The sequence below is a fragment of the Ammospiza caudacuta genome, chromosome 24, assembly GCF_027887145.1.
Source record: "Ammospiza caudacuta isolate bAmmCau1 chromosome 24, bAmmCau1.pri, whole genome shotgun sequence".
Lineage (NCBI taxonomy): Eukaryota > Metazoa > Chordata > Aves > Passeriformes > Passerellidae > Ammospiza > Ammospiza caudacuta.
The window spans coordinates 2,749,320-2,771,493 of record NC_080616.1 but is presented as its reverse complement, the minus strand read 5'-3'; the positions used below and the strand labels follow the sequence as shown (position 1 = coordinate 2,771,493).

The 22,174-nt window shown below is 48.1% G+C and overlaps 1 protein-coding gene across 1 annotated transcript; it reads left to right on the top strand.

The window, feature by feature from the left end:
- Positions 1-8,397: 8,397 nt before the first annotated feature.
- LOC131567626 (tubulin alpha-8 chain) lies at positions 8,398-20,942 on the top strand. The gene is made up of 5 exons (XM_058819317.1): positions 8,398-8,445; positions 13,253-13,475; positions 17,222-17,370; positions 18,679-19,359; positions 20,582-20,942. The coding sequence occupies exons 1-5, from the start codon at positions 8,443-8,445 to the stop codon at positions 20,873-20,875; spliced, it is 1,350 nt and encodes a 449-aa protein (XP_058675300.1). The 5' UTR covers positions 8,398-8,442; the 3' UTR covers positions 20,876-20,942.
- The last annotated feature ends 1,232 nt before the right edge of the window (positions 20,943-22,174 follow it).

Genomic DNA, 22,174 nt, shown 5'->3' with positions numbered 1-22,174 from the left:
CCACCCTCACAGGAAGGAATTTCTCCCCAGGATCCCACCCCTCCCTGCCCTCTGGCAATGGGAAGCCATTCCCCCTTGTCCTGTCCCTCCAGCCCTTGTCCAAAGTCCCTCTCCAGCTCTCCTGGAGCCACTTTAGGCCCTGGAAGGAACTCTAAGGTCTCTCTGGAGCCTTCTCTTCTCCAGGTGAATACCTCCCCAAAAAAGCCAATTAATTGCCCTAAAAGAGAGACCAATTCCTCTAGTAGGGTAAGACAAGAGACATTTTCAGTATCTAAACCAAAAGTTAGTGTGGAGAAAAAATGTGTAGGCTAGGGACAGTTCACTCCCAGGTAACAAACCGAACTGGGTACAGGTTCAGGTACCAAAGTCTGGGATCATTTGAGACAGGGGCAATATCCAGCACAGACACAGCACCCCAAAACAGAGAGGCCATGGCCCAGTGGGTGAGTTCCTCAGGAGGCTTTGAATTCTAAATGAAAACCAACTGTACTTGCCAGAGAAGCTGTTTCAGCTTTGACAAATGGCAGGTGGAGGTTTGGTACCACAGAGCAGCAGGAAAGGCAGGAAAGCAGCACTGAAAGAGTCTGGGCTGAAGCAATATTTAAAGTGAGCAGCCCCTGCAATGTGGGCTTGCAGAGAACAAAAAAATAGGGCAGGTAGTGAAGTCCAGGCTTGCAGGAGCAGGATTAATACAGTTGGATGAACAAATAATCTAAGATTTAAAAGCAGAGAATGTATTTAAGGTCATTAAACCAGGCACTTATTTAAGGATTACCTCCAAGAAGCCAGGCTAATAGCATGGTGAGGTTACAAAGCCAAGTGATCAAGGGAGAGAATGCTGATATTAATCTTGCTCATGAAATGTTAATCTGTGGGCAGACACCGCTGCACTGAAAGAACCTCACAAACAAAAACAGAGCCCAGCCCTTTGGGGTTCCACTCTGGCAACTCAGGCACATCCTCCCACTTAATTGGGCACTCCCTGCGGGGGCAGGATCAGGTACAAACAGGGTTTAATCACATAATTAGAGATACACCTACTGCACACAGCCAGGGTTCTGCAGGCCTTCCCTACAAACCACTCTGGCTGTGCCTTCTGCCTTGTAGTTCCTGTTTTTAGGGATTCCCAGCCCATCTGGATCAGGACTGCTTAGAACAGGAATTAATTCAGTGTTGTCTAGTTATGAATAGTTTTCAGCTCTAAATGAAAGATTTATCTTGGCACCCAGCAAACATTCCCAAAACCCTTATGGAGAATCCTCCCATCAAGGTTTGGCCTGAGGTCAGTGGATTAATCATTCTCCCTGAATTGTTGCTCTGTTTGTTGCAATGCAGCACTTGAGATAAAATGTGCAGGTCTGTGTGATGACGTAGAAGGTTGTTGAGGTTTAGAAATTATATTTCCCAATTCAGTGTCTCCATCAAGACTCCCCCAAACCAGCTGCCTCTCACTGCCCCCTTCCCCTCCATCTTCCTGCTCTGGAGAGGGGATGGGATTGAGAATTGGAGGCACAAAAGGTGCAAATCATGTGTTGAGATAAGAACAATTTACTGGAAACAGCTATGAGATAAGAAAGTGACCAGTAATAGCAACAATATTAATAACACAAGGTATAAGGCATTATTTATTTACATGGAGAACCAAAATACCCAAGAGCTCTTCCCAACCACACCATGCTTTCCCCCACTAAAAGGGAACGTCATTCTCCCCCAGGAAGGCAGAATCCCTCACTGCCACCTTCCCACCCTGGCAGTGAAGTACATGGTATGGAATAACAACTTGCACCCACCCACACAGCTCCAGCTCTGCCTCTCACGGCTGCTGGGAAAAAATTTCACCCTGTCCTGGCTGAAACCAGGGCAAATGTGCAGGTCTGTGTGGGGAGATGAACATCCTGCTCTGCAGCCAAAACCCACAGATGTGCACTGGGCTGTTCCATGGCTTTGCAAGGGTTCCTCAGGGTGAGAGAGATAGACGAGAATCTTGACTCATGATCAGAAGGCTGGATTTATTAATTTATGATATAAGTTACATTAAGACTATACTAACAGGAATAGAGAGAAAAGTTCAGAAGCTGCTATGCTAAGAATAGAAAAAGGAATGAATCAACAAAGTTCTGTGTCCAGGCAGAAAACAAGAACAACTCTCCTGCGAGTGGTCAGTAAATCCAAACACTCACAGAAGACCACTCACAGATGCACCTGTTGCATTCCACAGCAGCAGATAACCAGTGTTTACATTACTCTTCTGGGGCTTCAGCTTCCCAGAAGAAGGAAAAATCCTAAAGAAAGGATTTTCCACAAAAGATGTCTGTGACACCGGGCTGTTGCTACTCTCTGATGCATCCCAGGAGCAACCCCACCTGCACATCCCTGTCCTTCCTTCCCAGGGTCCTGCCCACACCCCCCGGGGCACACCAGAGGATCCCCACCCACCTGGGTTATGCAGCTCTCCTTACAAGAAAGTGAAATCCCTGTTAAGGAACTGGCTGCTGGAGTGTGCTCCTTCCTGCTGCTGGAGCATCACACATCCCTTCACCTGATCCCAGCTGATGTCCAGGACCCGCCATCTAAAGTTTAAAATAATTAATAAAATCAAATATATTAGAGAGAGAAAGGGTCTTTCAGAGCTGGAGAATAAAATCTGTCACTGAGGAGCAGGGTCCCCACGCTGCTGAGGTGCCCCCTGAACCAGCCTGGAGTGGGCTGGTGTAAGGCTGGTGGCTGTGGGATCAGCTTAAACAAGAGCAGGAAATCCCACAAAGTCACTGCCAGCCCCCCTTCCCCAGCTGCCATGCTCCTGTGTAGGAATTGTCCCCACAGGCATCTGGGCTGGGTTCTTTGGTCTCCACAAAGGAGGCACTTGGAAGGGAGTGTCTCTCCCTGCTGATCCACTCCGAGGGGCCCCACACTTCTGGAAAGAGCCAGGTCTAAAAGCAGAGTGAGTGCACAGGGCTGAGGATGGATGTGTGAAACAGCACTTGGAGAGGAGGAGATGACCCTGAGCTCTGAAACAATGGAGCTGTGGTGAAGCACTGTCCCCTGAGTGGTGCAGTTTGATGGCTTCACTCTCACCACGCACATGCCCTCAGCAATCCCCACACCTGGGTGGGTGTGCTGTGAGCTGGGGATGAGAGGAGCTGCTGCCTCAGTCAGAACCTGGCTGAAATGCAGGCAGCAGGCTGCCCTTGTCCATCTGAGTGCTGGGAAATGTGCATGGACATCCCCAGGCCATCCCAGGTACTCAGAGCAGGCTGTTGTGGTTTTGGGAATTCAGTGATAGAAGTGAATGTGCACACATTATTTATCCAATTCTTCTGAGAAGAACAGAAAGCAAGAGCTACAGAGCTGTACATTCAAAGGAGTTTCATCCAAGCTGCTGGAGAAGCCCCAGGCCCACAGCACAGCCACAGAGACTGTATCACAGATTCACAGCTAGGCCAGAATTTTTGGAAGGTGTCATATTCACTGAACACACAGATTGCAGCCAAAGTCTGTGCCTGGGGCCATGACAGCATTACCAGGCTCAGGGAAATCCTGGAGCGTTGGGAAGGATGAAAGTTTGACAAGAAACTCTCACAGATATGTGTGCTTAGCAGAAAGATTTTTAAATGTAGAGTCTGAAGAAGGAATAGAGATGGAAGCAAGTTTTGATATGGAAGAAAAGAATTGCTGAGCCAGTCTCACTGGATAACTAAGAAGGCAAAGAGTGTGTTAGTTAGAAGGGTTTTTTATGGCTTAGAGCAAAGGATAAACCCACCTCAAACAAGAAGATGTTTTTACCAAGCAGAAAGATAGCACAGGCAAACAAGTCAGCAAAGTTACAAGTAGAAAAAAGGTCTCAGGATTTTCCACTGCAAGAAAACTGAAAAAAAAAACTTCTAGCTTAAACTGCAATGTACTAACTTTTAGTGACTGGAGAATAGTAACATGAATATAGTAATTATAGTAGTTATGATAAGCTATAGATAAAAGTTGAGGTATAGATTGGTTCTACTGTATTTAGATGCTCAGCAAAGAAAAGTTTCTAATGCATTGTAACCAAAAGAAAAGTCTAGAATGCATTGTAACCAAAACCAAAGGGTCTCCAGGCCTGCCTGCAGCTGGAGCTGACATCTGTAGGCACAGCTCTGTCACCCACAACCCTGCACTGCTGTAACCTCTTGGATGGAATAAACTGCATTTTGGAGAGCCCCTGGAGTCCCACATCCCTCATTCAGGCTCTCACACTGGAGATACAAAAACCTCTGCTGCTCACAGAACTGGCCTCCAGCAGGAAAAAAGAATGTGTTCAAGAAAGCCCCAATAGCCCCTTGGACTTGACATGACCATTTAGTCAAACTAAATCAAAAGCATTTCAGGTCCCAAGGAATGGAGTTTGGGTGTGCAGCAGCACCAGCTTCTGTAGGACTGGGGGAATTCTTGATAGTGCAGCAGCTGTGGGAGGGCACACTGAGGGAAACTGAGGCACACTTATCTCCAAACATGTGGAATCACTGCTGTGATGTCCCTTTCACAAAATCACGGAATCACGGAGCTGCAAAAGACCTCAAAGACCATCAAGCCCAAGTTGTGACCAACCCCCACCTTGTCCACCAGCCTGGAGGACTGAGTGCCATGTCCAGTCCTTCCTTGGACACTTCCAGGGATGGGGACTCCCTGGGAAGCCCCTTACAGTGTTTAATCACCTTTTCAGAGAGGAAAATCCTTCCTGGTGTCCAACCTGAACCTGCCCTTGATGCCACATGAGACACCCAGCACAGCCTGGGGAGTGGGGCTGAGGCAATGCCAGCGCAGGCTGCAGGTGCCCAAGTCAGAGCAGGCACTGAGTACAGGAATTAAACCTGTCAAAACCTCAGCTGAAACTGGACCAGGGCACCTTTAACAGCACAGCCTGGCCCAATCTGATTTTGTCAGCTAAGCCAAAAAGAATGCTCACTGCACTCAGAGCAATACCATCTGAATTTTCTGTTTTGGCAAGGGGTCTGGCCCATCTCAGTGGTGGTGCTGCAATGTTTCTAACAGAGAATAAAATGGGATATATGAAATTCCCTCTGAGTGTGACTCTGTACCACTGGTAGTCCAGGCCCTGTCCCACTGCACTGGCAGAGCTGAAGGACATTTGGAGCAGTGGCAGTGTTATTTCAGGTCAGAGCATTTGAAAAACATAAATCAAATCTTTAAAGTCTTATAACTAGTTTAAAAATTATGATTTTTTAAGCCAGTGTGGGCACTTTTTTTCCCATACATTCTACAGTTTAGATTAAACTTTGCTCATAAGTTGAAGATTTCCTTAGAAATTTGGAACAACAGAACCAAATGTATTGTTTTGAATGAGCAGATGAAATTCTCACAGTGTACCTGGTGTCTAAAATGGGAAGCTTTGAGAAAGGAAAAAAAAGAGAACACTGAAGTATTTGTAATACAATAGCAACAATTGGAAGAATTAAATCTAATTTGACCTGTTTTCTCTTTTAACCTACAGGAAAAGTATTCCTAAATATGGGTTTGCGAAGGTCCCACTAGACATGTAGTGCTGGTGTTTTTTTCCAACTGAGAAAAGCACAATAGATGATTTTAAAAAAAAAAAAAAAACAAAAAACATCTAACTGGGGATTTTTTCTTAAATAAAAAATAACAAAAGAAACTAAAATATTGTAACTATTTATCTCTTTCATCCTCCAATAGCTCATGGCCACTGCAGGAGGGATCCCTCCTATCTGATCATGAACATCGACAGCTGCAAAGGTTTTCAGGGGCACAGAGTGACAGGACTAGGCAGGGGATGGTTTAAACTAAAAAAGGAGAGATTTAAGCTCAGTGTTGGGAAGAAATTCCTCCCTGTGAGGGTGGGCAGGCCCTGGCACAGGTGCCCAGAGCAGCTGTGGCTGCCCCTGGATCCCTGAGGTGCCCAAGGCCAGGCTGGACAGGGATGGAGCAGCCTGGGACAGTGGAAGGTGTCCCTGCCCATGGCAGGGGATGGGATGAGATGAACTTTAAGGTCCCTTCCAACCCAAACCATTCCATGGCTCTGTCATTTCAGTTTTTCCTGTCTCAGACCACCAGGACCATCCTGGTCTTCTTTACCAAGCAACTTCACTAAGGAGATGGTCACAGCTAAGAGCACTTTGCAGCCAAGCTCATGCTCAGTGAGGTTAGGCCAAGCAATTGGGATAAAACAAATGAGAAAAAAGAACAGGAAGAGAAGTTCTTTCAGGTCTCTTGGAGCACAGTTTGGGGATTATTAGTAGTTTAATATTGATTGGATTCTTCAAATATATACCAGCTTGAAAGCACTAAGCAAAGAATTTGGGCTTGCTGAGGATCAAAACATGAAAGAGAAGACTTATCTTTAAAATCACATTGCACACCTTGGTATGTGTTTGCCCTTGGTGTCCCATCACCCAGCTCACAGGTACCCATTTGTGTGATCACACCCCACTCTGGTGTGGGGATGGCCATGATGCTTTGAGAGGCCACCCAGAACAGAGCTAAACAGTGTTAAAGGAATAAAGGAGATATTTATTAAAAAGGCCTTCAAAGGATACACCTTGTGCAGTACAAGGACCCTGCTGAGGGCACAACCAAGACAGCTGGCAAACCATGAGTTCTCACACTTTTATAAATTTTGGTTCATTTCCATATTGGGGTTCATTGTCCAATTCCAGCTCCAGGTTATGGAGTCCCATTCTCCCAGTTTGCTTTCCTCAATTCCCTGTTGTTTACACTTTTAGGGCCTGAAGCTGCAGCGGTGTCCTTGTTTTGTCTAACTAAACTGTGAGAACTCACTGACACTCTATATGAAATTTAGATCTAAATACTAATGCAGTACAGAATGTGGAAAATATGAAAGCTAAAACTTAATACATCAGCCAAATTCCCTAAACACAGTTTAGTGCTTTCTTATAGCCCACTTGTTTTTCAGTCACACATTACACTAGGTATCCTTCTTTGGAAAAACAATTATATCAGTGTTATTTGTGGGTTTTTCCCCTTCTTCCACCTCTGACCCTCTCTCAATCCTGTGGTCCTTGCTTTCCAGAGTGCTTCTGCCCTTCTTTCCTTTCAGGGCACACCCACACAGGTTTCATTCCATGCCTTGGGCTCAGATGATCACAATGTGGTTGATAACAGCAGGAGCAGCATCCTCAGCAGGTGTCAGTTCCCTGCCCTGGGGATCAGTTCATCCCTTCCCTCCATGTAAAGATCCAGCCTGGCACAATTCCACCACACTCCTGCTAAAAGTACCACCTTTATCCAGGCTGCTTGCAGGGCTGGAGATCCGTACAGGAAGAGGAAAAATCACCTACTTTGTTATTGTTCAAAACTGTTTCACGTCCCTCCCCTGCTGCAAAAACTCAGCTCAGTGCAGGAAGAAGGAATTTCCTGAAACCGATGCTGGTGCTGAGGCCCTGAAGGATGGATGGAACTCCAGGTATCAAATATCAGACCTGCACACACAGCAGCTGCTTTTACCCAGGGAGTGAGTTTGGCAATTGCGGGAATATTTCTGTTAATATAACCCTTAGGACATACCACAGGGGGTTTATGCTTTCCACTTACTATCCAACTTCAACTGGGGCATTTAAATTCTAGACCTAATGATGAACCTATGTGGGTCTCCAGATCTGGCCCTTGAGCTTTGAGTCCTTTCCATTCTGTGACTCTCCATCCCACTAGCGGCACTTGGCACTGGCCCTGCTGTCCCTGTGACTGCAGTGGAGCTGCCTCCACCCTCCTGGGACAGGGATTTTTCTTTTTCAGCCCAGAGACAGCACCCAGAGCGCCTGGAGGACGGGCCCTGTGGGTGCCCACGGGGCAGATGTGGGGCTTGGGGCTGTCCCCCAGCAGATCCCGGGGTGTCCATGCTTTAGTCCCCGCTTTGCCCGGGCGTTTCACTGCTACCTTTCCCCGGGCTCAGTGCGCGGAGCCGGGACAGGGGGAGCTCTCACCCAGGACCCCGTGGGTGCAAGGGCGTGAGCGGCCCTTGGTCCCTCAGGGCCCCTTCCCAGGGCAGCAGCCCCTGACTCTGGGCTCCCCAGGCTGAGTTCGGAGCCCTTGGCCAATAGCCAGGGGTGGGCAGTGCTGAGCCCCCCGCCCTTCAGCCGCTGGCTCCGAACAGAGCGATCCCCGGCCCGGGGCAGAGCGATCCCCGGCCTGAAGCGGAGCCTGAGAGGGAAGGTGCCGGCCTTCGTTGGCGGGAAGACTAAACCCCGCCCCCTCCCCGCCCTTTGTTACGAATCAGCCAATAGTTCGCGCAGGGTGGTGACAGACATTTCTATCACCCAATGGTCTACAGGTGAGCGCATGCCACGCCAATGAGCACAGCGCAGGGAGCCGAACGCCCCGCCCCTCACTTTATAAAAGGTGTGCCCGGTAAGAGCCGCCGCTGTTGCGGTGCTGCCCAGACACGTTGCGCGTCTGTCCCGGCGCTCCTGAGCCATGGTGAGTGGGGCGAGGGCCTGGCGGGCCAGGGGTAGCCCGGTGCAGCTCCATGAGCTGCAACGGTAAGGGGAGGGGGACGGGATGGGCGGCGGGACGGCCCCGCCGAGCCGTGGGGGCAGTGGGTCTCGCTGCCCCGAGCCGTGTCTTGTCCCGCGCCCTGTCGCTCCCGCCGTCTCGTCCTAAAATGGTGGCGGGCTCGCCGAGAACATGGCGGCCCCCGGGACCCTCAGGGGCTGCAGCTCCGTCCCGGGCACCGTCAGCCCCTGGGGCCGTCTGTCCATGCGGAGCCGCCGGGTTCCCGCGGCGTGTGGGGCCGGGGCAGCTCCGCGCGACCCGCGGGGCCGCAGGGAGGGAAGGAGGAGCCCGGCCCACCGGCCTGGGAGGTGCCGAGGTGCCGCTCCCCCGCTCCTGCCCCGCGGCTGTCCGGGGGCTGGGCTCATGGGCAGAGTTCCTGAAGGACTTTGTGAGACGGGCTGGCGAGAATGAGCTGATAGGTTGAGTCACCTTGAAGGGCAGTCTGAGCGGTGTGGCGGGGCTGGGGTATCCCACAGGTGCTGAGCTGGGCAGCGCTGCTGGAGGCTGGGATGGGCGTTCGGCTCTTCCCCGCGGGGGTGTTGCCTTCCTACATCTCTGAAAAGAGATTGTCAGAAGGTTATTACGTGGATTTACAAATGTAGCAAGACTGCTGCTGGAGGCATGTGAATGTGTGGCAAATACTTGTTGAGCTGAAAATTATTGGAAGTTAGAGTGTTGGTGGGATGTGTTGAGGTTCTTGCTGTTACCCTTCTCTCGGGGGTTGTTTATTGTCACGGTTTTCAAATGAAGTCAAATCAAGAATACGAATGCAGCCCCTGGTCTCTGCAAAGGATGCAGGTTCCGTGGAGTCCCATCCCAAGGAGACAGCGTTTCTCCATGTGGTGTGCTGCTAAGTTTGGTCTGAGCTGGCACAGCCATTCTCAGGAAGCTTGGCTTTCCATCAGCCTCACGCAGGTACAGCTGCACCTTGGGCACCGTGCTGGGGAGTGCAGGGACCCAGAGCCTGATCCAGCAGTGCTGTGGGGGAGCTGGGGGGCTGCAGCCCAGCAGTGAGGGCAGCAAGGGGCTGAGACTGCAGCTGCTGGAAGGGCAGTGACAGGACAGGGCAGTGCCCTTCACCTGGAGCACATCCTGTAGGGAAAGGAAGCAGAGACTGGGCTGGAGAAATTCTGCCTGAAACTGTGTGCCTGCAGATAATGTATATAAGTGTGGGGAAAGCATTGAGTGTTAGTTAAGTAAATAAGAGGATTCTGTAGTGGCTTGAATACAGCATTTACCAGCACTGTCTGTATACATTTAATCCTTGTTCTGAAGCTCATCAGTGATGTGTGAAGGCCCTGAGCTATAATGAGTGTGGCAGTTCTCTTGCCTGTCATTCCAGCGTGGAGCTGGTGCTCTTGGAATAAAATTGGAGCCTCGTTCTTCAGTATTATTGGTTCTGTGAAAAGGCCATGCAGCAAAAAATGGGCAGAGAATCTGTTAGTGTCTGCAGAGGTTTGTGCTTCATTGAATAGCCACATACTACTTAAAAGTCCTTAGTAGAGTTGTAGGAAAGCAGGTGAAAGACCTCTCAAAGCAGGACTCACAGTAGCACCAGGCCAGGCTTTATCACTGACCTTGTCTAGCCAAGTTTTGAAAGCCTCCAAGGATGGAAATCCCCTCCCACTTCTGCAGTGATCTGTTCCAGGGCCGCACCATTCCACTGGGGAGGCTTTTCCTGACACAAACCTGAGCCTTGCATCAACCTCTGAGAATCTGCCCTGGAGCCACCTGCAGAGCAGAGGGAGCCTTCTTCTGTGCTCCCAACGTGTCTCCTTTTGTTCCCTGGCTCATGGCTTGCCCTTCTGAGGACAAGAGCACTCGTGGGACATTCAGGCTGGTTTGTGTGGGAGCCTCCAGGATCTTTGCAGCAGGGCTCCCCCTCAGTTACTGCTGTTTGTGGAGGGAGTCATTGTCCCATGTGTTGAACTTTGTATTTTGTCCAAGTAAACATGCCACGTTTCATGTAGCACCTGCTCTGTGGCTGTGGTGCCAAGCTGTGCATTCAGAGCTGGAAGGGACACACAAAGGCCACTGAGTGCAGCTCCTGGCCCTGCTCAGGACACCCCCAGGAGTCCCCCTCTTTGTGTTGAGCTCTGTCAGCCCTGGGGTTGTGACCTGGGGAGCCTGTTCCATTGTCTGGTCACCCTCTGGGGGAAGGATGTTTTCCTCATATCCAGGCAAACCTGCCCTGGCACAGCTTCCCTGGGGTCCTGTCACTGGTCACCAAAGAGTCTCCTCTTGTGGGGAACTCTAGACCATGACCAAATCTCCCCTCTTCTCTGGCTACCCAAGCCAATGGCCTCAGCTGCTCCACATACCCTTCTCTTTACCCCCTGCATCTCTGGTGTGGTGTAGTCCTTACACACCTTAGTGACCTCTTCCAGCTGCTTGGGGGTTTCTCCAGCAAGGCTTAGGTCACTGGTAGAACCTCAGCCAGGTAAGGATCCAGGCTGATGTGGTGGTCTCTGTTCTGTCCCTACAGAGAAGTTTCAGGCTGTCCTGCTCTCCCAAAGGATGTTCCCTGAGTCATTGCCATGTCTGCTCTCTGTGGCACTGCTGTCAGCTTTCCTGTCACCTCTTGTACACTGTGCAGGTTGGCTGTGTGTTCTCTGCCATGTAGCACTGGCCCAGCTCAGTGCCTCAGCCTGGAGGGTGATGCTGTAATGGCTTTGGAGGGGAGAAGGGTGGCAGCAGCTCCGAGTGATGCTGCTTGCAGAGAGGATGTGGGCTGGGCACCTGAATGTACAGCTTGGATGGATGGGAGCTTAAAACAGTTCAGTGCTGTGCTTGAGAACAGGTGATTCTTTTTTTTTTTTTTTTTTTTGACAAATACAATTTTTAATTTAATGGGGTTCCCAATGAGTTTGAAAGGACTGTGCTGCTTTTCTGCATTGACTCTGGATGTGGAATAGGCAGTTCCAGGTCATAGAATCACAGACTGGTTTGTGTCAGAAGGGACCTTAAAGACCATCCAGTTTCGTCTCTTCCACCAGACCAGGTTGCTTCAAGTGTCCAGCTTTGTCTTGGACACTTCCAGGGATGGGGCAGCCACAGCTTATCTGGGCAGCCTGTGCCACCCTCACAGGGAAGAATTTCATCCTAATGTCTAGTCTAACCCTATCATCCTGCATTTTAAGGCCATTTCCATTTGTGCAAAGTCCCTCTCGAGCTCTTTTAGGCACCGGAAGAGGCTTTAAAGTCTTCCTGGAACCTTCTCTTCTCCAGATGAGCATCCCCAGCTCTCCCAGAGGGGCTCCAGGCCTTGGGGCGGCTCCGTGGCCTCCTCTGGGCTCTCTCCAGCAGCTCCAGCTCCTTCCTGTGCTGGGCCCCAGGGCTGGGGCAGCTCTGCAGGTGGGGCCTCACCTGAGCAGGGCACAGGGGCAGAATCCCCCCCTGCCCTGCTGCCCCCTGGGGGATCAGCCCAGCACAGGGGGGTCTGGGGGGCCAGAGCACGGGGCTGGGGCTGAGCTTCTGATCCACCAACACCCCATGTCCTTCTGATCCACCAACACCCCATGTCCTTCTGATCCACCAGCACCCCCATGTCCTTCTGATCCACCAGCACCCCATGTCCTTCTGATCCACCAGCACCCCCATGTCCTTCTGATCCACCAGCACCCCCATGTCCTTCTGATCCACCAGCACCCCCATGTCCTTCTGATCCACCAGCACCCCCATGTCCTTCTGATCCACCAGCACCCCCATGTCCTTCTGATCCACCAGCACCCCATGTCCTTCTCCCCAGGGCTGCTCTCTGCCCATTCTCTGCCTGGCCTGTACTTGTGCCTGAAAGCACTCCTGCTTGTCCTGGAATTCCAGGGAACCAAATTGTCCCATCCAGTCATGGGGTCTGAACAGAGTTTTGGGTAATGGTCACATTAAACTGGAATCTATGTAGGCTTTTCTAGAATGTCCTTTACTGAGATTCAAAACTAGATGTTGAATATAAAATGCCACAGATGGACCAGAATTTGGAGAGGGTTTGTCTTTTATCATTTGAAGTCCTGTACTGCGATATTAAAGAAATTGGTTTGAAACTCTGGACATTAGAGGGAATTTGGGAATTCATAAATGGGTAGGAACAGATAATTTTGCTGCCATTAACTATTTTCTACATGGCTTTCATGAGGTAGTTTTATCTGCTGTTGAGTAGTTCAGTACCTTGTGTACAGCAGCGTGGTTTGAGGCCTGATGAGTCTGTATTTATGGATGGTTGTGAAGGGGTTTGTTAGGCAAAGCCTTTCCTACTGAGTGACAAAGTTTCCTCAAGGGGTCTGGAGAATATTTTTTTGGTTTTGTGTACATTAAACGAGGTGCTTCCGGGTCCTGGGAGGATTTTGTTGCTTCTGGGCTCTGGGTGTTGCTGTTCTGGACACTTAGGCCAACGAGAGGTGTGATCACCAGCTTTTCTAAATATTGGGTTTGGTATGAAGAGAGAAATTGGCTGAAGAACTTGAAAGAGTTGATCAGACTCTTCCTGTCTGATTGAAAAATAACAAAGAGGAATGAGTTTGTAAAAATGATAATGTCCAAAAGGGTTTTTCTGGGCGGAGCTGATGATGCCTCAAAGGGGCTTTTGTGTCCTGTTGTGTGTTGTGCCAAATGCCCCCAACCCCGAGACAATAAGGCCAATGTTTAAACGGCTTTGCGGGCTGGCAGTCCCCCCGGGCGTGCTGAACAAGGGCAGTTGTGTTTGTGCTGAGCCGTGCGTTCTGTCCCTGTCCCGCAGCGCGAGTGCATCTCCATCCACGTGGGGCAGGCGGGCGTGCAGATCGGCAATGCGTGCTGGGAGCTCTACTGCCTGGAGCACGGCATCCAGCCCGACGGGAACATGCCCAGCGACAAGAGCATCGGCGGCGGGGACGACTCCTTCAACACCTTCTTCAGCGAGACGGGGGCGGGGAAACACGTCCCGCGGGCTGTCTTTGTGGACCTCGAGCCTGCAGTCATAGGTAACACTGACACTGCAAGGTGTTATTCATGAGAAGCTTGGCTAGGCCAATGTTCAAGCAGCAAGCAATTTATTAATTGATATGGTAAAGTATGATCAATCCAGCACTGGGGGGAAGTTTTCCCTCCAGCTGCACACCAATAGTTGAGGGTTGCAGGTATTTATAGGGATACTCATCAGCTTTCTCAGCAGTTTCTATTCCAATTTTTACTCATCAGCAGTTTCTATTCCAAATTTTTACGTTACAATTCTATACCTATTGTGATTTAGTTTTTCTCAGGATGTATCCCAAAAGGAGCATCCCCAGATGGTGCTGGTCTGGTTTCTGAAAGAAGGAAGCAGAATCCCATCTGGTGAGGTCCAGCCCCCCAGATGAGGGTCCACCTTTTAATTGCAAAGACTATAAGTCTCATAACAGTGATGTCCAGCTTCCCTTGGTTGAAACCATAAATCCTTGGGCTGATGTTCATCTTCCTTTCTCAAGCTGCTTTTCTCTGTTTTATTAAGGTGTGAGATAAGCATATTTCCTTTATATATATTCCAAAGCTATAGTTTCAAGGATACAAGCAATATTCTAAAATCATACTTGAAAAGGTTATTATTGCAGAGCTCTTTAAGGCTTAACTACAAGCAGAAAGTTCCTGTCAAAGAGCAACATCCTTAATGCTTTAATTCTTAAGACTTATAAAGGTTAATTGCAAACAAAAGACTGGTTCAAAGACCTTCCTCCATGCTTTACTTTCCTCAGTTATTATTAGAATTCACCTTTATAACTGTCCCATTGTTGGTTTCCACCCATTTCACAATCACAAATACACACATTGCCTGTATGTACCTGAGACAAAGCACAGCCTTGTATTTCACAAGGCACTGGAGAGCATTGCCACATGTTATTGCCACATCAATACTTTACACTATTGGTTTTGGCTGAGGGATCCATTCCTCTAGTCCTGAAAAATGCTTTGGGCTTTAAATTTTTAGTGCATGAAGCTTGCCTACACCTTCAGTGATGGAAAATACTTGGCTTTATTTTCATTGAGACTGGCAAAAGTGCTCTGTGGAGCTTTCAGGAATTTCAGCATAACTTCTGCCAGGCTGTGGAGTTAAATGGGTCTCATGAACACATTTCATGGTTTTGCTGTGCAAGGAGCAGTTACAGCCCCTTGGAACAGTATGGCATGATGTGTGCTGCAGTCAGTAGAACCTCTTTAAGAGACACAATAGATGTCATTAGGAAGATTCCTTATTGCACACAGGAATGATTGCTGTAGTTTCCCAAAGCAATCTGTGGAAGCTGAACAGTGCTTGCAGAAATGAGTCCCCATAGCTGGCCTAAATTCAGAGATTTCTGAACATGCACTTCAGCTTCCTGGTGCCTTATCTTTGAGAAACAGTCTTCTCTTGAAAATGTGTTCTCTTCCAAGCTCTGGCAACACCATCTCATGGTGTTCAGGTGTGATCCCATGCATCACCTACTGACCAGTCCTCCATCCTGGGGCAGTAGATGCACTGTCAGCCCAATGTGAGCTCCTGGTTTCACAAGACCTTCATCCCTTGTGTTAGCAATCCTGGTTTTCCTCTCACCAGAGTGTGCCAGAAGTAATTGTTCTGGAGCTGGTTTTTGGCTATCTTGCCTCAAGTAGTGATTTGGTTCTGTTATAGCAGAGGTCTGTGTTGCCTGTGCTTATGCAGCTGCTGTGTTTTATCTTTCTGCAATGAAGAGTTGGGGAAATGTGTGACTGGCCACTCCTCTGTACCCAAGCCATGGCTGTTCTGTAACTTCTGTTCAGTAACACACCAGACTCCTTCTTGTGGCTAACACAGCAGATGAACCTCTCAGGGGAGCAGAAGCTGTGTGGCTGTTTAAGGATGGGAGTGCTGGGCTATAACTTTGAAATGAGCCCAGGCACCCTTGGCCATGCACTGATATTCCCAGGAGTGTTGCAGGTCTGGCTTTGTGCTTTTTTGAGCTCTGTGGCTGTTGCCTCCTCTGCTCTGGCCAGGTGGTGGCTCTGAGCAACCAGGAACAGCTCAGATTTGAGATGAGACAGGTGGCAAAACAGGGCAGAGGAGCTGGTGAGTCTTGGAACAAATGCTAAAAAGTAGTGAGTGTTCCAGTGCTTGTTGGTGATGCAGGTGTAGTGTGGGGAGATGGATAACAGGCAAAGTTTGGGCTTTTTGTTAAAAGTTACATCCTGTGTCTTTCTGGGAAATGGCTGTTACTCCTCCCTGGCTAATGTGGAAATTACTGCCCCAGTTCCCTGGGCAGGGCTCATGAGTCCCCATTCATGCAGCAAGTCCCTGTGCACTGAATTTATGAAAAACCATCTTTGTGCATGCAGCTGCCATGTGTGCACAGGGGTTTCTGTCCTTCCACATCAGTGCTGGCCTTGCACAAAGCAGCAGGATGGTGGATATGCACCACCTCTGTGAATGTGGTGGGAAAATACCATCAAACTTTCCAGCACAAAATAGGCCAGTGACATCTGGGAATTCAATACAAGTGTCTTTAACAGTCTACCCCAGCTAGACTTGAAAACGTGGAGGATAAAATGTCTGGGGCAAGCTGGTTTAGCTGTCCCCTCACCCAAGTCCTTTGTTCCAGGCACACTTTTGTGGCTGATCCTCTGAACTCCACAAGTTTTGTTACTTCCCAAGGACCATCCTGGCTTGTGCTACCCCTGTCTGCATAGGATAAAGAACCATTTTATTTTGGTTCTATATTTTTCCCTTATTACCCATATTTGTCTCTTGTAATGTGGAGAAGTATTATAGGAAGTCTTAGACACATGGGTATTTGGGTGGTAAACTTTTCCAAATTGTTTTTATTTTGATGCAGTCTTAGAAATACTTTAGACTGTTGGATTGCAGACTGGAGTGGGAGTTGCTCAGCCTAAAGTGGTTAAATGCTAACTTTTTTTTATGTCTTAAGTTTTACTTTTCTTTGTCTTGCTTGTTCTATTTCAGATTAATGAATACATGCAAGCAGGCAACTTCAGCTGTAGTTAATAAGGCTCTCTGCTGTCCACCTGATTTAAATTAAAGAATGCAATACTGCAATAGCACACAAGAGTGGTTTGAGTTAAACCAGAGACAAAGCTCTGCTGAGTGTCTTTGTACCTTTCTGGTAGGACAGAGCTTCAGCCTGCTGGGTGTTAGTGCATATTTCTGGGAGCTAGTGGCTCTTAATCAGTCTCCAAAAACTGCTGGGGGATGTGTGTGCTGCAGCTTACAGCTCAGTGTTCAGATAATTGCTCTAAGAGCATCTCCATCTCTTTTGAACCCTTCTCCACCTTTGGCACAAAGCACAGTGAAGAGAAAGGGACATGTAAGCAGAGTTGGCTCTGCTTGCCCACAGAAACTGGGGTCAAGCAGAATCCTGGAGGGATTGGGAAGTGAAGGGGAAAAATGGGATTTCGGCTACTGGCTGCAAAATGGGCCTTAAGTTGTCTTAAACTGGAAAAATGCTTCTTCTATAGTCCAGATTTTAATTTTGCTCTGACAGGTCAGAATTATAAACTTTGGTGTAAAATAGAGCAGTTTCCTAAGCAATAACTTAATTTTTCTTAGTTATTCATCATTTATGCTGTGGGAAGGCACCTACTGATTGGTATTTGCTTTTTATCTCTAAAGGTTTAAATACATTATTCTGGATACCCCTAGAAGTTTGAAAAAGCTGCTCTATATAGAACATTTGCTTGAAATATTTCTATGTTATATAATAATATGTATCTTGTCTCTCCCCAGATGAAGTTAGGAATGGGACATACCGACAGCTCTTCCATCCTGAGCAGCTGATATCTGGCAAAGAAGATGCTGCAAACAACTATGCTCGAGGTCACTACACAGTGGGGAAGGAGATCATTGATCTGGTTCTAGAGCGCATCAGGAAGCTGGTAAGGCTCCACTGCAGGCTCTGAAACATCTGTTTTACAGGGTTTGGAAATGAGGTTATCAAATACATCAACTGTGCTTTCATTTCTTTGTGGTATGAGAATCTGTGGACTTAGTGTGCATCTGCTTTTGTTCTTAGCCAGCTGAGAATGGCTGGGTTTCTGCTGTCAGATATGGCTTTCAAGTGGCCTAAAATGCTGATGAGGCACCTAAAACTTCATCTATAGTTTCATGTTTAGAAAGTCAGAACCAAAAATTATGATTTGCATAGTTCCTGCTGGGGAAGGATTGGTGTCTGGCTGTGGCTCTTTCAAGGAATTTTAAATAAGAGTGCTTGTTTCTGTGGTTTGGACTATTGTTTGCATTTCCTGCTATTATGATTTCTGGATTAATTTTATGGTAATAACAGTAGAAAAGGAATCAATCTCAGTAAGTTGGGATGTTTCAGCTTCCCCAGTTCTTCAGTCGTGTGGCAAACTTATGAAGGGAGCAGTTTAGGAAGTTCAAGTTCCCTATTTAGGGCTGCTAAGCATGTCCATTGCCCAATCTGTGTCACAAAGGTGGTAATTCTCATTGCACAAATTCCAGGTGCTTTGATATGGAATTATAACTGAGTCTTGGTGTAAAGTTCACCTTTTGCAGATTACAACTGGAATTATTCTCAACGCTTGACTGCCACAGTCTCTAATTAAAGCAATGATAAATTCGCAGCAGGCTTTACTTTGACCTGAAAAACAGTCATGATTTCTTTGTACAAGCTGTTGGCAGTCCCTGTTAGTCCTGGGAGCTGAGCATCATGTGGCACCTCTTTGTGAGGACAGGGCTGTCTGGTTTTGTCTCCTGAGTGGGGTGAATGGGACTGGCGCTATAATGGGCTGTGACAGCTCACTTCCCCCCGCGGAGATACACACTTGGCACTCCTGCAGCATTGCTACAGTAGCTCTGGGATGGGGGATTGCTCCATTTTTGTGCAGTTAGAGAATGCCAAGTAACTGTAAGGGATAGATAGTGTGTAGGTCTTTGAATATTCCTGTTTTCTTGCTCATTGTTAATGGCCTCAGCTGAGAATTGGGGATAGAAGGAATTTTAAGCTAGCGATTTGAAGTGGTCATCATCCAATACATAGAGGGTTTAAACCAGCCAAGAATATTGCTTATCCTGGGACACCTTCTTGACTCTTGATGGATAAATTCTGTATTTCTGAAGCTTGAACAGTTGGTATGTGCCAGAATTCAGTGCTGTCTTTCTTGACCTTGATTGGGGATTCTTATAGCACACAATGTCTTGAACACCTGTATTTTCTCTTTCAGTCAGATCAGTGCACTGGCTTGCAGGGCTTCCTGATTTTCCACAGCTTTGGGGGAGGAACTGGGTCTGGTTTCACCTCTCTGCTGATGGAGCGCCTCTCAGTTGACTATGGGAAAAAATCCAAGCTGGAATTCGCCATCTACCCTGCACCTCAGGTCTCGACAGCTGTTGTGGAGCCCTACAACTCCATCCTGACCACCCACACCACGCTGGAGCACTCTGACTGTGCCTTCATGGTTGACAATGAGGCCATTTATGACATTTGCCGTAGGAACCTGGACATTGAACGCCCAACCTACACCAACCTGAACCGCCTCATCGGTCAGATAGTGTCTTCCATTACTGCCTCCCTTAGGTTCGACGGTGCCTTAAACGTGGATCTTACCGAGTTCCAGACTAACCTGGTGCCTTACCCTCGCATCCACTTCCCGCTGGTGACCTACTCCCCGATCATTTCAGCAGAGAAGGCGTACCACGAGCAGCTCTCCGTGGCTGAGATCACCAACGCCTGCTTCGAGCCCTCCAACCAGATGGTGAAGTGTGACCCTCGGCACGGCAAGTACATGGCGTGCTGCATGCTGTACCGCGGGGACGTGGTGCCCAAGGACGTCAACGCTGCCATTGCTGCCATCAAGACCAAGCGCACCATCCAGTTTGTGGACTGGTGTCCCACTGGATTTAAGGCAAGTTTCGGTTCCACCATGATTTCTTAGGTTTCTCATTCACTGTCCTGGGTGGTGGGTGCTGTTTTGTGGCAATGGGGCAGGGTGGTGGAAATGCTGCCAGTAATAATTTTGTTCATAGTTATATCAATAATAATCAAAGGGTTTCTAAACTGGCTAGTTCCTCTAATAATTGGAGCCTCAGGCATAGCATTCTCATGAAGAAACAACATCAGCTTCTGACTACTCTTCTTCAAAGTGTCTCCTTCAGAAGCTGCTCAGAGTAAGGCCACAAGAGCAGCCATTCCAAGTCCATGCACACACACACCCCACAAATAGCTCAGCAGAGGGAAGACAGGAAGGGTCTTTGTATGGTGTATTCCAGTGAAGGTTTATTGCATCCACCATGCCGAGGAATCAGGGACAAAGACACAACCATGTGCTGTGCACAGGCTTTGTGTGGGGTCAGTGACCAGTGACCTGAAGGCAAAGGGCAGGGCAAAGGGCAGCAATGTGTAGGGGAAATGGGGGATGAACAGTTGGGGTGGGCAGGGTCAACTGGCCACTGGGGGAAACAATCTAATGTAGATTGGCAACAGTGCTGCACAGCACCATGGGGGATGTCTTCTCTCTCAGCCTAGGTGGGTGTCACAGTGGTCACAAGGGTTGCAGGATAAAGAGAGAGGTGAGAATGTTGACCTCATGTTTAGAAGGCTTGATTTATTATTTTATGATATATATCACATTATGACTATACTAAAAGAATAGAAGGAAAGTTCTCAGAAGGCTAGCTAAGCTAAGAATAGAAAATGAATGAATAACAAAGAGATGTGTCTCAGCAGAGTGAGACCCAGCTCTGCCGTGAGTGGTCAGTAAATCCAAACATCCTCCTGAGACCAATCACAGATCCACCTGTTGCATTCCACAGCAGATAACCATTGTTTACATTTTGTTGCTGAGGCTACAGCTTCTCAGAAGGGAGAAAAATCTTAAATAAAGGATTTTTATAAAAAGATGTCTGTGACAGGTGGGGAAAACTCTGGTGTGTTTCCACAATGGAGTGTGTTTGCTCTGAGCTGTTCTGTAGGTACCTGGTTTGTATTCTGAGATGTGGAGATTTAGGTTCTCATGCCAGGGCTGTTTTGTGAGTCACACATTTTAATCAACTCCTGTTGTCTGACTTTGATTATTGTCACTGTCAAACACCACTGAGAAACTCATGTCTCTTCCACCTCTCCTGTAGGTTGGCATCAATTACCAGCCCCCCACAGTGGTTCCTGGGGGTGACCTGGCCAAAGTGCAGCGGGCAGTCTGCATGCTGAGCAATACCACGGCCATTGCCGAGGCCTGGGCTCGCCTGGACCACAAGTTTGACCTGATGTATGCCAAACGTGCCTTTGTTCACTGGTATGTTGGAGAAGGGATGGAGGAGGGAGAGTTCTCAGAGGCTCGGGAAGATTTGGCTGCACTTGAGAAGGATTATGAAGAAGTGGGCACAGACTCGATGGATGGAGAAGATGAAGGAGAAGAATATTAAATCCAAAAGTGAATTGCAAGTCTTTGCCATTTTACTGCCTCTTTAGTAGCAATGTAAATGATGTCAACTGATTGGAATAAACTTCTTTAATCAAGAACTTTGGTAGTGTCCAAACACTATGTACACTCATTAACTACATGCAGTCAGCAGTCCAGGAGATAGAATTCCTTTCTGAAGAAGGTAGCTGAATAAAATAACCATGCTATGGTTCAGTCAGCTCTTGTCCTTTAAGCATTGCTATGTGAAAAGCTATTAGTGCCCAGAACATGAGATTAGAATGAGCTGGAGCTTTTCCTGGAAGGTGTTAGGTATATATTTTCCAAGACTCTAGAGCTGGTGTCACAAGAGGCAAAAGGAGCTGTGTTACCCATAAAAGATGCAAGACCTTCAAAGCTGAAGGCTGTTTGGGTTAGCTGTCTCCTGTTCTTAGAGAGGGCCATGACTTAGAGATGCAGTAACCTGGATGGGGAGGAGATGTCCTGGAGGGGTGTGCCATAGCATGGTGGACCTGCCACTGTAGCCAGAGCCTGAGCAATGGTTGCCCTCGTGTTGCTGTGCCCTCCCACAGAAGGAACTGCAGTCCCTCCTGAAGCTGTCTGGAGAAAAATCTCTGGGTTAACTGGCCAAAGTTAAACATCTTAGTTTTCCCTAAAACTAAGTCTTTTGCAGAAGTAATTATTCCATGGCTTCAGATATGAACATCCTTCTGTGTAAGCTGATGGAACAGGAGAGGATTTGGCTAATCAGGTTTATCTTCAGATGTGAGCAGCCTCTGTCTGAAACCTTCTGCATCGACTGAGTGGGGGCCTGGGCACACAGTGAAGCACAAACCAAATAACTGCATTGTTGTAGAGCTGGATGACTGAGCAGTCTCCCCCGCAGCAATGCCAAAGGTGGAATAGTTAAATCTGATGATTGAATACTGAATGTGATTACAGGATACCAAAGCCTGACTCAAAGATGAGATTTGGGCTGGAGAATTTTCCCCATCCAATTTCAAACTTACTCATATTCCTTCTGATTTAATAGCAGAGCATGATTCAGGCAAGCCTTGAAATCTGTTGGTTGCAGATATGCACACCTGCTTGGCAGGAGTCTCAGCTGAATTATGCAAGATCCTGAACTCCTTTCTGCATGGAAGCTTCAGTGCTCAGGTAATGCTGCAGTATCTGACATCCCTCACAAAATGGGGCCCTTTTCCTGGTCCCAGTTGGCTGCACTTGTTCTAGGTGGGGGTGTCACCTGTAATTTAGAGTAACAGGCTGCTGCTCTTGATAGAAGGTCCCAGAACAATCCTGG